Source organism: Mus caroli, unplaced genomic scaffold (assembly GCF_978045245.1).
Source record: "Mus caroli unplaced genomic scaffold, Mus_caroli_1 scaffold_6, whole genome shotgun sequence".
Lineage (NCBI taxonomy): Eukaryota > Metazoa > Chordata > Mammalia > Rodentia > Muridae > Mus > Mus caroli.
In genome coordinates this window covers 106,272,699-106,287,477 of record NW_028227261.1, presented here as the reverse complement: position 1 = coordinate 106,287,477, position 14,779 = coordinate 106,272,699, and the positions used below count along the sequence as shown (strand labels likewise).

Below are 14,779 nucleotides of genomic sequence, written 5' to 3'. Positions count from 1 at the left end.
TCACATACATGGACACGTCTCCACCTTCCAACCCTACCAGAATTATCTTCACAAATTACCTTTCTTCTTTTGGATTGTTCCCTTAGAATAATCCCTCTAAGGGGATTACTGAATCAAAGTAACAAATGCTATACAGTGTGATCGGCTGTAGGGTGCGTGCGTGTGTGTGCGTGTGTGTGTGTGTACTGCCAGAATCCTTGAAAGCATTAGCATTTCCTCCATACCTCCTCCTCTATGCGGTACCACTTCTCCTCCGTTTCCCTAGCACTACTTTTGGAGGGCTGCCTTACCTCTAAAAGCACTATCATAAGTCAGGTTCTCTAAGTCAGGAAATAGATTCTCTATTAACCATTGAGGAAGTGTCCACCAAGATTGCTCGGTTGTGTGTAAAAACAACATAATGAGAAGCTGGCAAGATGGCCAAGTGGGAAGGAGACAGCTGACTCCTGCAGCTGACTGCTGACCGCCTGCATGCTGGAGCAGGGGTGCATGCTGAATATATTAGGCATGCAGCATTTATAATTTCACATGTTTTTATGTTGTGCTAAATGGGCAGTTTCTTACATACTTTTTTATCAAGCAACTTTCCAGTTCTGTTCATTTTTATGTGTAGGGCTCTGGAATCATCTGTTTGAACCATCTAGGGTCTCTCAGGTAGTTCTGAAGGGAACTGGTGATGCTGGTTATCTTTACCTCATTCTGGTTTCTCAGCGATCTGGCTTCTAATACTTCACCACTGCATGGGATTTTATTTCTAGTTGCTTAGATCGCACTTAGATTTCTTTTTTTTTTTTTTTCGAGACAGGGTTTCTCTGTATAGCCCTGGCCGTCCTGGAACTCACTTTGTAGACCAGGCTGGCCTCGAACTCAGAAATCCGCCTGCCTCTGCCTCCCAAGTGCTGGGATTAAAGGCGTGCGCCACCACCGCCCGGCTGCACTTAGATTTCTATCAGAAAATCTTCTATCAGACATTCTTTGTGCATCTACCAACATGATTACATCCTTTTCTTCTTCTTTTCTCTTGATAAAGTGGATCAAGTTGTCTGAGTTTTGTTCAGATGTTAACCTGTCTCACACTTCTACAATGAGCCTCACTTACAGTGTAGTAGGTATTTTTATATGTGGAGGAATTTTATTTTCTGATATTTTAAAACCTTGTACTTGTGTTCATGGTAATCTCCCTTTCTTAGTGCTTGCCAGGCTTGAGTAGAAGGGGTTTCTAACCTTGTGAATAGAGCTAGAATGTACCCTTCTAGGGATCTGTGTAGGGTTGCCGTTGCTTCTTCCTCAAGCACATGGTAAGTAACATTTGCTGGTGACGTCCACTGGTTGTGAGGAGTTCCTTAGTGCGTAGTTTACTAATGAATGACCCAGCTCTTTAGTGGCTGCTAGACCATTCTGTTTCCTAATAATTTCTTTTCCACTTTGGTAAGTACACTTTATTGGGAACTTTTCCATCTTATTCAAAATTTCAGTTGTATTTATAAAAATTGGTCACATTTGCTCTTGTCTATATTATGTTTTAGGAGTTAAAGCTAATTCTCCATTAAGTGCATAGGTTGATAATATGTATTTTCTCTCTTTTTTTACGTTCAACCTGTCTTTTTCACCCTTCCAAGGACATCTGTCCTTGTTGACTTTCTGCATTTTGAGCACATCTGTTTTTTGAATGGTGTTTGCTCCCATCTTTATTTCCTGCTTCCTTGGGTCTGACTTACTCTTGGTTTGGTGGTCAGGGGCCGCCTTTTTAAGACACAGTCTCCTAGCCCCAACACTGGCCTTGAACTTAGAAATATAGCCACATGTGATGTTGAACTCCTGATCCTCATGCCCTCACCTCCTAAGTCCCAAGTACTAGGGTTGTAGGTGCTCCCTTTAAAACATTTTATCTTTTCTTTCAAAGACAGAGTATCACCATGTAGCTCTTCCTGGTACTTATTTACCCCAGGCTAGAGCTCCGCTGCAGCGTCTAGTTAAGGCCCGCCGTCGCCGTCACTTAGTTAGAATAGTTGCTTCTTTCTCCGTCTCTTTATTTGCAAGGCTGCACATTATTGGGAGTCTATTGCTTATTTTCCAACCACCTGGACATGTCCTTATTTCATAATCTTAACTTAATAGATTAGTTACCTGCTGCTCCTGTGATAAATTAGCACAAACATCCAACACAAATTAGTTATGTCACAGGCGTCTCACTGGGCGAAGAAACCAGAGTGCAGCGGGGCTGCCTTGTTTCAGAGACCTTGAGGAGAAGCAGGGTTTCTGTTCTGTTTTTGTTTGTTTGTTTGTTTGTTTGTTTCATTTAGCTTTGTTTTTTAACATTTCCAGCATTTAGAGGGTGCTTGACTCATGGCCATCCTCCATTGTCAGAGCTGGCCGGTGCTAGCTGAGTCACTGATACCGGCTCCCCAGCCCTTTTTCCCTTGGAAAGACCCACACAATAATCCAGGATCCCCATTTCAGGACAGCTGCTTTTCCGTGTAGCATCACAAGTCAGGGATTCGAGAAGTTACAATAGAGACATCTTTCCAGGGAAGGATATTGTTCTTCTAAGACTTTCTTTATGATCCAGCATATGGCTGATTTTGGTAGAGACTCAATATATAACTAAGGAGAATTCCAATTCAGTCATGGTTTAATGCAATGTTTCATGTCTATATACCAATCTTCAAGTTGTGTTTCATATTTCTTCTATATCATTAGTGTCCTCTTACATGTTTCTAACATCAACCATTATAAAATAAAGCAACTTAAAATCTAACACTATAAAAATTAATAAAATTTTAAAACTATTTTTCAAAATTTACCACCGTGATTTTGGCTCTAATTCCCTTTAATCCAGTTCATATGTCTGATATGTTTAGAATCTGATTAGATGTATATACATATTTAGGCTTGGGATAGCTTCCTCTCTGACACCTTCAACACTATAAATACCTTATTTCTTTTCTTCACTGTTTCATGTCTTCTTTAGCTTTCCTTTTTGGTTTACATTTAATTATTTATGTTTGTGTGCACATGCATACATGAATATGCACACACACACACATACACACACATACACGCCTGGCTCCATGATCTTAAGATCAAACTCAAGTCATCAGGCTTGGTGGCAAGCAACTTTTTAAAAAATCTTTTGTGACATTGAAAATCTTAAATATAGGCTATTCGTATTAGTCAGGGTTCTCTAGAGGAACAGAACTGATGAAATGAATATATATCCATATATGTGAATGCATTTGTATATGTGAATATATTCATTTATTCATTCAATTTTCCATACACACATATACATATATGGGATTTATTAAAGTGGCTTACTGGCTGTGGTTCAGCTACTCCAACAATAGCTACCTATCAATAGAAAGTTCCAGAATCAAGTAGTTGTTCAGTCCACAAGGTTGGATGTCTCAGCTAGTCTTCAGTGTACACCAGACTCTTGAAGAAGTAGACTCTAATTCCAGTAATAGAATGAACTTGCCAGTGGGATTAAGGCAAGCAGACAGAGAGTAAGTTTCCTTCTTTGTCCTTTATACAGGCTACCAGCAGAAGTAGTGGCCCAGATTTAAGGTGGATCCTCCCACTTCAAATGATTACCACGAATCCCTCACAGTACCTAGCCACTTATGTTTATGTTAATTACAGATATAGTCAAGTTGTTAACCAAGAATAACAATTACACCATTTATTTTATTGAATTTGACTTAAATTGAGTTTGCCTCCTGCTTTCTGGTAGTGAAAGTCAAGATTTGCACTGTTGGTTGGAATGTCCCACGAGCAATGTCAAATCTTCCTCAGCTCTCATCATGGGCAGTGCACGATGCCCTCTCACCAGCATGCTAATTGTGATTACTCTAGTTAAGAGCCACCTGTTTTCTCTGTTGTATACTTCATAGCATTCCTTCCTTATTGTTGATCAATCCGAGGAGAAATTATTTCTTCTGAGTTATTATAGCCACGTGTCTGAACCTGCTTACCCCAGTACAGTTGACTTGTTCATGCTTGCAGGGACGAACAGCTTTGCACTGGTCCTGTAATAATGGCTACCTTGATGCCATTAAACTACTGCTAGATTTTGCTGCTTTCCCTAATCAGATGGAGAACAATGAGGAGAGGTAAGTCTTTGACGGGGAGAGGGAGTGAGTATAGTGTTGTTCGGCTTACATCCTTCCTTTCAGATGGAAAAAATCTCAAGTTGAGCTATTGGTTCAGAAATAGCAAGTATACTCACAGGCAAATACTGTAGCAAGCAATCCTGAGCCAGAGGAAAGAGCCAAATTTTCCTCCCGAGTTCGTTCGCTTAGAACCATGGGAGTTTTGCACCTGCTCAGAACTTTTGAGTACTACTTACCGCATGTTCGCATCTGCAGGCAGGGAAAAGGACCCTCTTCAAGCTTGTACTTAACATATGGCCAGTGAAACTGTGACTGGCCAGGCCGAGAAATTCATCATGTCAGCAGAGTGAGTTATATATGCGGTTGTTTCTATTACTGGTAAGGATATAACTAGTTAGTGAACAAAAGGCGGCCATCGAGTGTCTGAAAACATGGGGAGGCTGAGATGAAAGCTGAACAGCTATAAATATCCATATCCATTGCCTTCTTCAAGCATGATTCACGGCGATAGGCTCGGGTCGTCACCCGAAGACTCAGTCCTGGTTGGGAGTGTAGCTCAGTTTCCGGTGCTTGGGTCCACCCCCAGCATGGCTAGAAACGGACAGTGCTCAGTGGTGTCTAAGCAGAAGAGACTCTGTGGCTCTTGGATCTGGGAACTGTAGGTAATAACTAAGTCTATGGCCAGACTTCACACCCTCTTCCAGAGTCTGTCTCTGTTACAGAAAAAAACTGAAAGGGCTTCTTTTTAAGCTCCAAATGAAAAACAGAAGGGAAAGATAAGAATCTCCTAAATTAGTGATTTCTTTAAAGAACTTCTAGGCCAAAAGGATGGCTCTGTAGATAAAAGCACTTACTACACAAGCCTGATGGCCTGAGCTCTGTCCCCAGAGCCTGTGGTAGGAGAGAACCAACTCCTGAAGGCTGTTCTCGGATCTCCGTGTACCATGGCACTTGCTCACCCACATTCTCACACACACACACACACACACACACACACACACACACACACACACGCCCCACAGCATATCATCGTCAATCAATAATTAAGAAGGAGGATTTACTATAACAGTGTTACTTCCTAGCTGCTCTCTTTGTAAAGAAACAATGGAAAAATGGAGGGAGTGGTGGCCTGCTTCTGTTTCCATAGAAGTGCACATGGATGTACACATGTAAGAAGCTGGCATTGCTGCTTATGCTTATTGACATTCTGGCTTGGGCATTCTGCTGAGCCCATCAGCCTGTCCCCATGTGGCAGGTCCAATTGTATGTTATCTCTCATCAGTGTCTACATTGTTTCTTGGCTGGTTACCATCAATATAGTGCTAATTTATACTTCTTGTGCATAGACATTAACCAAGTGATGTACCTCAAATAGACATCATTTCTGCCAACTTCTTCTGGCTCTCAGTCAATAGCTATCTGACAGCCACTCTCTCATGTCAATGGGAATATTCACAGGGCTTTGAACGTTTCTAAATGGAATGTGGGATGGAATAATAAGGACAACACAGTTGCTGAAACACTAGATATAAACGTCAGCCTTAAAACCTGGCTAGATATTTACATTCTATCTGTTTGAAGCTAAGATCGATTGAATCAAAAATCTTAATTGGAGGAGTTATGCATTATATTTTACTAAGAAATCACTGCTATATTTTTGTTAGCATATCCTTGTGGCTGTGCCTGTGTTATGTGTAGATGAATGCTGAGACACAGAGAGATGGACTGACAGGACTCGACAATTTGCTTTAAAATATTTCCACAAAAATTCAAAGGAAAAAATTAAAAGGAATACACATAGCAACAAAACCTTACTAAATACACATATTGTATGCAAATTGATCTCACAATCACTTCTGTTCTACCAGAATGTATTCAAGAGTTGATAGAAAAGGAGGTTATATTAAACTGGGAGCTACTTGCAATCAATTATAGTCTACATTCTGTACAAACTGGTTGCGTAATTGTCAACCCGTTGCTTAACTTTCCTGGGTCTCATTTATTTATGAAATGAAGGTGTTGCATTTAGTGACTTGTAAAGATCACATTGCTGCCCTGTGCTCAGCGGCTCTCTGATCATCTCATTAGTGGATGTGCAGCCAGAAGAGGCGCTGTCCAATTCTTAATCCTTCGAAACTCACAAAATAACATCTACTTACAAGTATCATTTGAGGCTACTTATTTATGGTCCTCTCTTCCCCTAACAGTAGTGATGTGTCCTGAGTTGAGGTGTTCTGAAATGACCAGGTTTTTTTTTTTCAGCTATTGGGGTTTCCGTGAGGAAACTATTCATGATCTGTTAGTCACCCAACACAGTCTCTGAATTCAGTCTCCTTCTTGAAGCAAGCAAGCCACCCTTGTTCTGAAAACCTCTTCCTTTTATGCCTTCTGTAACTATTGGGTATGGTTTGCAGAGAGACTTGCTTTTCAGTAGCCATTATGAGGTCTTCTGAGTCTAACCTTGCATTCTTACATCCATCTCCTTTTCCCACTGTGCGTGGTGATCCATGGTTGTGTGGACCACCTCCATCACCCTGCAGATGTGCCTCGGTGTGCAGTTGTCACTGGGTAAACATGAGTTTGGGTCCTATGGAAATGTTGGCGGCAGGCACCTGCAGCATCATAACCCCTGCTGCAGTGTGGGTCCTGTGCTCATAGATAGACAGGGACTGCTGCGTGCTGGGCATGGGGCAAGTCCTTTCCATCCACCTCCCACTTTCCCCATTCACTTTAACACAGACAGCTAAGACCCCAAAAGATCAAGTCTGATTGGAAGTGGCATTACTGCCACCACTGGGAGAATATTTTTATTTCAGTTTTTATACTTTAATCCCATTCCAAGTCTTAAAATATATATGTACCATTTAAATGATGTTTTCCCCTATAAATTGTTTTATTATTTAGTCTCACTTACTGGTCTTTTTTATGATTTTTAAGTTCCATCTCACTTTTTCAGAAATAACCTCCTGTTTACTATTTCTCCAATCTTCCATGAAATCTTCCAGTCCCTGCGTGGTCTCTTTTCTTATATGTAGCTCTTTGCTCCATCTGGACTAGTTCAGTTTATGATGCAATATGCAAGACTCTGTAGCTGGGCGTGGCTGCACATATCTTTAGTTGTTTTGTCTTAGTTAGGGTTTTACTGCTATTAACAGACACCATGACCAAGGCAATTCTTTTTTTGTTTGTTTTGTTTTGTTTTTTTGTGGTTTTTCGAGACAGGGTTTCTCTGTGTAGCCCTGACTCCATAAACCAGGCTGACCTCGAACTCAGAAATCTGCCTGCCCCTGCCTCCCAAGTGCTGGGATTAAAGGTGTGCGCCACCACTGCCCGGCTCCAAGGCAACTCTTATAAGGGCAACAAATGTTGGGACTGGCTTACAGGTTCAGGGGTTCAGTCTGTTATCAAGGCAGGAGCATGACAGTATCCAGGCAGACATGGTGCTGGAGGAGCGGAGAGTTCTACATCTTCATTTGCAGGCTGTTAGGGGAAGACTGACTTCCAGGGAACTAGGACTAGGGTATTAAAGCCCATGCCCACAGTGACATACCTACTCCAACAGGTGCAAGCATCCACAAACCATCACAGGCTACATAGAGAAATCCTGCTTCAAAAACAAGTAAACAAAAAAGTCTCTTTTACCCAGGTGGCTACCAACACCATTCAGTCCACAATTCAGCTCCCATGCAGTGACTTGTAGTAGGGACCCTCTGTGTCATGGAGTCAGTCTCCCCTATCTGAAAACAGGCTTCTTTTTGTAAGCATTAATTATAGTAGTTACAGAAAAGTAATTTGGAGAATGTTTTCAGACAGATGTAGGGAATCACTTGGCACAAGACAAGAAGAGAACTGTTTATGTGTTCCCATAGCTGCTACCTCAATGCTTCTCAACCTATGGGTCTCTACCCTTTTTGGGCCAAACAACCCTTTTACAGGGGTTGCATAGCAGATATCCTGTATATCCTCTATTTACACTGTGATTCACAATAGTAGCAAAATTACAGTTAATGAGGTAGCATCAGAACGAAGTTCATGGTTGGGGTCACCACAACTTGAGGAACTGTACTAGAGGGTCACAATATGAGGAAGGTTGAGAACCACTGCTCTAACTTGTGAGCCAGCTCCAAGAGCTCAGCCGCACAAAGGAATCTGCAACCTTCCTGTTTTGTATTCCTTAGAGAAAGAAGGTGAACAGATCAGACTTCGCCTGGGAAATAGCCAGTGGTAAAATGAGGGGTTTCTGTCTGCAGCACTGGCTGTCCTGGAACTCACTCTGTAGGCTGGTGGAACTAAAGGTGTGTGGCGCCACCTCCTGGCTGAGTAAGGGTACTGCTAGGTGCTAATATGTCAGCTCTACTGTGCCTTGAATCACAATCCATTCCAAAACAGTCTTCCTTTAACTTTAGGTACACGCCCCTTGATTATGCATTGCTTGGTGAGCGCCATGAGGTGATCCAGTTCATGCTGGAACATGGTGCCCTGTCCATCGCAGCTATACAAGACATCGCTGCCTTCAAAATCCAAGCAGTCTACAAAGGATACAAGGTCAGAAAAGCCTTCCGAGACCGGAAGAACCTCCTCATGAAGCATGAACAGCTGAGGAAAGACGCTGCAGCTAAGTAAGTGTGAGCCGCCGAGATCGCTCGCTCTAAGCTGAGAAGGGAAGCTGGGTGGGCGTGGGAGGGAGGGGCCAGAGCTCGGAATGGACCAAAGCTCTCACCCTCTTGCTCTGCCCTCCCTCTATCTTCAGAGGACTTAAGGAAGGACAACCCAGCAACGAGTAGTCTACCAATAGATAACTCATCTTCTTGCCCCTCCTGGCATGTGGGCAAGTAAGTGTGTGTGTGTGTGTGTCTCTGTGTGTGTGTCTGTGTGTTCGTGCTCATGCGCTGATTGACAGGTGTGTAATGTAGCATGTGCTGTCTCTCCTCCCCACCCCTAGTCTCCTTATGTAGAATAGGTAGGCCTTGAACTCACAGAGAACCGCCTGCCTCTGCCTCGGGTGTGCCCGTGCTGCTTGTTTTTTAACATAAAACACACAATGATGGATTGAGACGGCAGTACAGCAGGGGCACCCTAACAATAGAGTAAGGGAATGCTACAAGCAGTGCGCTAGCGTTCGCTCTCAAAATAGCCTGTGCGCTGTTTTCAAACCTTTCATCTGAGGAAAGCCCTTTTTGACAGATCTGAATTTTTGGCATTTCTGCTCCTGTACTTCAAAGGCATTGTTAAGTGTGAAGGTTGTTTGAACACAGCACTGTTGCGCCACAGCTGTGATCCTCAAAATGACATTGCTCCGAATGGCTCAACATTTAAAACTGGTTATTCCTAGAGTTTTCTATTTACTATTTTAGACCCAGGTTCACAATGGGAAACAGAAACTAAAGAAAATACAAGTGTACCGCGGGCTGCTGCATTTCCTCCTGCTGATGATTCCATATACCTCAGCTAATGTCAGAATCCTTCAGAATCCACTCAGCTCTCCAGAGGCTGCGAGGCTGACATTGTAAGGGGCATATTCACCAAAACCCATTCTGCATCATTGGTACAGACAGGAGATGAACTCTTCCCTCTCCCTGGGTTCCCAGCAGAGTGAGAGAAGTAGGAGAGTAGGAAGACTGGATGCACAGCCAGCCTGTGAGATTTACTGTGATGGCCTGATCAAAGACAGTGTCCCTCTCTGGGAGACTGCCTGATCTGGGGGCACTCTTCAGGTCTGTGGAGACTCCCAAGTCTGCACCGGAAGCGCCTTCGTCTCCCAAAGGGACCACAAGTTTGGATGAACATACCGTTGAGTTAGTGCAGAGCTGGAGCCTGAGAACTGACTTGGGACATGTCCTGTACTTGTCACAGGATGGGGCTACACCATCTGCACCCTGAAGCTTCTATTGTAGTCAGAATAAGCACAGTGTAATTTACCTGCCAGAGCACAGAGTGGAGATCGGGCTTAGGCAGAACTTGTTTATGTCAATCGCTTGTCTTCCTGGGAGCCTCCCGTTTACAGGATTTTACTTTACTCTCATCTCTCTTACCCTTCCTTCCTCTGCCTTGGGAGTTACACTGTCTCCACAGTGAGCTCACCCTACTCTTCAGACCTCTACATGTGCTATTCTGTTTCCTACGGGAAGTGTACCCAGTCTTAAAAATTAAACTAGAGCCAGCACACAGGCGCATATGGAGTTCAGCTCCTCTGGAGGGATGCAGAAGGGCCACATGAGCCCAGGGCTCTTGCCCTAGCCCTCGACCCCTCTGGGCGGTCCTTGGGGATAGGGAATGAGATGGGGAGTCAACAGCACAGACTCTGGGAGTCAGGTGAGCTTGCAGAAGCAGACAAATTTTTGTGGGGTTGGGGCGTGCCTTGATACCCCCACCTGTGCCCCACTGGTCCACGACATCTTTCTTCCTGTCGCTGGCACCATCTGATTCGCTGGCCAGGTCATGGGCTCTGTTGTCATTTGTCTCCATGTGCCAGGCAGATCTTAAGGTTGTAAGATGTGTGTGTCATTATGGGCCGCCAGTCAAGATACGCTGACTCGTTCCTCCTACACAGGGCTTCAAGACCTGTGCAAGCAACATAGCTAGAGACCCTGACTCAAAAAAAAAATTACTATTACTTTTAATTAGGTCATCTCTCTAGAAAACCTCTTACTCAATCTCCCACCATAACCTCCTGGAACTCTGATCCCTATATCTTCAGCTGCCCCCACCCCCCCGGCATTTGTACTTTACCAACCTATGGTCAGATGCCAACACATTGGAACACGGGAACACCACATCTATATTCTTGAATCCCAGTATTGTCTCCAGGCCTCTTCTTGTCTCGACACCCACACAACTTCAGACTTGATAGTCAGCCATCTCAAACTTTCTGTCCTTCCTTACTCACCCCACTGAGAGACTTGCTCTTCCTTCTGGCTAGTATGAGACTGAGATAGCCTTGTAAATTTACACAAGTAAGCCCAGGCTGGCTGCCCAGTTCAAGCTGAAGTCCTCTCTATAAGGAGTTCTGTGTCCTCAAATCAAATGATGGGGAATTTGGTCTTTCCAAAGAAAGCGCATTCCATCAGTGGAGGTTTCTGACGCTGCTTCTCTTTTTTGTTAAGTCATACTTAATTACATGTATGTGTGTGTGCCTGTGTCTGAATGTGTGCATGTGAGTGCAAGTGCCTATGGAGACCAGAGAGGCCTAGGAGCCCCGGAGGTTTGGAGTTAACAGGCAGTTGTAAGGCTGCCTGATTGGATGCTGGGAGCCAAACTCAGGTCCTCTAAAGAGCAGGACATGCTTGTAGCTGCTGACCCATCTCTCTAGCCCCTAGAGGGATTTTCCTTGGATCTACTCCTGAAAGCCAAGACAGAAATCGACATATTTTCTCACAAACCAACTCTGAGGGGTGCTCATGAGACTCCCATTTGTACCACAGACATCCTTTGGTTTCAGACTAGAGCTTGTTTCGGCCTGCTCCCCTGAACATCCCCAGTCCTTCAGGGCTGAGCATTTCACTGTCTTACTCAAAGTCATCTAAGCACAAGGAGCTACTTCTGTGGCCTCCTTTGTGCAACCTAACTCCTCAGAACCTCCATCTCCCACCAGAGAATAAAGTTTCCTTAATCAGATGGCCTTCAAGGTTCTAGGAATGCCCTATGGCCATCTACAGATTTTCATAAGTCAAGAGCATGTATCCATTTTATCAAAAGAGGAGCTACAGTTTGTTTGTTTTTTTTTAAATTCTCGTTATCAAAGAGCCACAAAAGGATTTTCTTGTAACTGGACTGAATGATTTCTGAGGTCCTTCCAGCACTAACATTCTATAAGCCAGAGGTCCCAGACACACATTTTCTTATTCCTGGGGAGGAAGTTAAAGACCAAATACTACTCTACCTGTTACTTGGAGACAATGAAGAGATAGAATCTGACAGATGCTGGAAACCAAGCAACAGGAAAGGTTACAGCCAAGCCTGCTCCATCTCAAGCAGTAATCAGCTCCTCTCACCAGAAACATTCCAGCAGGAACTCAGCTGTCATCTCTACAGGGCATTATCAGAGGGAATTTAAAATCACAGAGAGCTCTGGCCTCTGAAATGTCTTCTAAGTCAAAGACCAGGTGAGAGCTGGGTTGTAAGTCTTTGCTTATGGTCTTCCCCCTACCCCTCCCTTGCCTGGAATAACCTCTTCCTTCCCTCCGCTCCTGTTTTGACATTCTTCATAAGGAGTCCTTTCCTCTCTGTCTAATTAGTGTCTGCCTCCTGCATCCCCTGTCTCTGTGTAGACACCACAGACATGGCACTCATCCCATCCGGATCCCCCTCCCTGTCTGCAGGAGGGTGTGGATCTGCTTCCCAGACTTAACCATCAGCTCCTTAAGAGCAGGGACTGTGGATCGTGTCATATCTCCAGTACCCTACAGAGTGTGGTGTATGGTAAGAATTCAATAAATAGACATTCAGTGACTGCCTCTGCAGTGGTTCTGAGACCTCTTCCTAGAGGTCATTTGGCACTCTATAGAAGTGTACAGTCAGGGCTGGAGAGATGGCTCAGCGGTTAGGAGCACTGACTGCTCTTCCAAAGGTCCTGAGTTCAAATCCCAGCAACTACATGGTGGCTCACAGCCATCTGTAGTGAGATCTCTTCTGGAGTGTCTGAAGACAGCTATAGTGTACTTACATACAATAAATAAATCTTTAAAAAAAAAAAGAAGTGTACAGTCTTTTCCCCCCATATGCTGTGTGTGCATGGTATGTGTGTGTAGGTGCAAACACCTTGGCACATATGTGGAGGTCAGAGGGTAACTCTGTGGGGTCAGTCATGTCTTCCTACCTTCATGTGGGTCTGTGGCACTCACCTCAGGGGACCAGGCTTACATAGCATGCACCTCTACCCACTGAGCTATGTGACATGACGTTGTCAGACACACGTGTGTCTGACCATATTCATAGCCATCTTTGGACAAGCCCAGTGGCTACACATTGGACATGCCTTCTATGCCTTAATTTCTCCCTTTGTCAAATGGAAGCACCGGGCTGTCAATTAGTTACTCCTGCGCTGCTGTTCCCAAAATGACTGACAGAAACAACTTAAAGGAAGAAAGCTTTCGGCTCATGGTTTCTGTGGTCCCTATCCTTCCTGGAGGGGAAATGGTAGCACACAGCACCTCATGTTGTGGTAGCCAAAGAGCAAGGGAAGAGAACAGGAAGGGGCAAAGCAAAATATAGCTTCAGAAGCCCACCTCCAGTGACCTCCTTCCTCCCGCCAGGCCCCACCTCTGCCTCTCACCTCTTATAGTAAGATCACCAAGAGATTTAGCCATTCCTTACTAGAGGCCTCACGATCTGTCTCTCAAAACCTCCATCATAGACAAACTCTGCTGATGCTTTATTGAGCTGAGTATTTTTAATCTAGTCCAGCTGAGAGTCTGCATGGACTATCACAGAGCAGACACTCTCGGGCGTTTCCCTCCGCCATCTGTGTGTCTCTGTGACACTGTAACTTGCTTGTCCTTCTCAAGGCAGCCCATGCATTCACACACCCCTTATCCTCACAGTGTCCTGGGTGCTTATGTATTTGTGCATTTGGATCTCCAGCCCCTGCCTGTTAATCACGAGCAAATCAGTCCCTGACAGGTTTAAAGAGCAACAAGACGTGTGCCTGTGATGTGCTGGAAGATGGAAGTTGTCATTTCTTCCCCTTCGAGACCCAGGTGCTGACAAGTCTTAACCCCTGCCAGATCCAAGGGGACCAGGGAGGGCAAGGATTCCATACCTTTGTTATCTGTGACACCTGGAAGGTTTAATTTTTTTAAAAAAGCATCATTTGTTAACAAAAGTTGATATTCTTGCACCTGAGGCTGAGTTAAATCTTTACCCTCATGAATATGTCATGTCTTCTAGTTCTGGTTATTTCTACAAAAATAAAAATGAAGCACATCTCTTCTCCAAAGAAGTCTCCAGAAAGCAGCCTTTGTCAGGCTACCTGCCATTTTATCAATGTAACTGACCTTACTGGAGGCCCAGGACAGTCTGTGGTAACAGAGCTTGGCTGCACTGTGGCTTCTTAAATTAAGTAGAGATATTTGGTTTCTTAAAAGAAATAAACGACTGCTCAAAAAGTAAAATCTTACCTATCAATTGTGAGGCCCTCTTATTGTCATGAAGATCCATGGCGATGCCATACTCTGTCTGTGGAGATATCCGGCACCATTCCCTTAAAGACACGCAGTTCATGTGCACCGTATGAGAGCAAGGCTCCCTCTCCCTGCCTCCATCATTTAGCAGAACTGTAGCCACCCAGATGTCTCCACCTTCTGAAGGGTAACCCAGGTCCCAGACTGTCCACTCGATAGCCCCTGTCAATCACCTTGAGTGGCATTTACTAGCACCTGTGTGGACCCCAGCCCTCAGTTATGACTGCTGCAAGCTAATCTACAGCAGCAGTAGAGCGCATTCAAGAATCAGCAATTGGGGCTGGTGAGATGGCTCAGTGGGTAAGAGCACCCGACTGCTCTTCCGAAGGTCCAGAGTTCAAATCCCAGCAACCACATGGTGGCTCATAACCATCCGCAACGAGATCTGGCGCCCTCTTCTGGAGTGTCTGAAGACAGCTACAGTGTACTTACATATAATAAATAAATAAAATCTTTAAAAAAAAAAAAAAAAAGAATCAGCAATTGGCA

The 14,779-nt window shown here is 44.3% G+C and overlaps 1 protein-coding gene across 5 annotated transcripts in view; it reads left to right on the top strand.

The window, feature by feature from the left end:
- The window catches only part of Invs (inversin), a 149,108-nt gene that overhangs the window by 118,977 nt on the left and 15,352 nt on the right, over positions 1-14,779 (top strand). For all 5 annotated transcript variants that reach the window (XM_029476079.2, XM_085839302.1, XM_085839300.1 and 2 more), the window contains 2 exons: positions 4,006-4,112; positions 8,519-8,731. In XM_029476079.2, the coding sequence (XP_029331939.1) occupies positions 4,006-4,112; positions 8,519-8,731 (320 nt within the window). The remainder of the gene's footprint in view (positions 1-4,005; positions 4,113-8,518; positions 8,732-14,779) is intronic.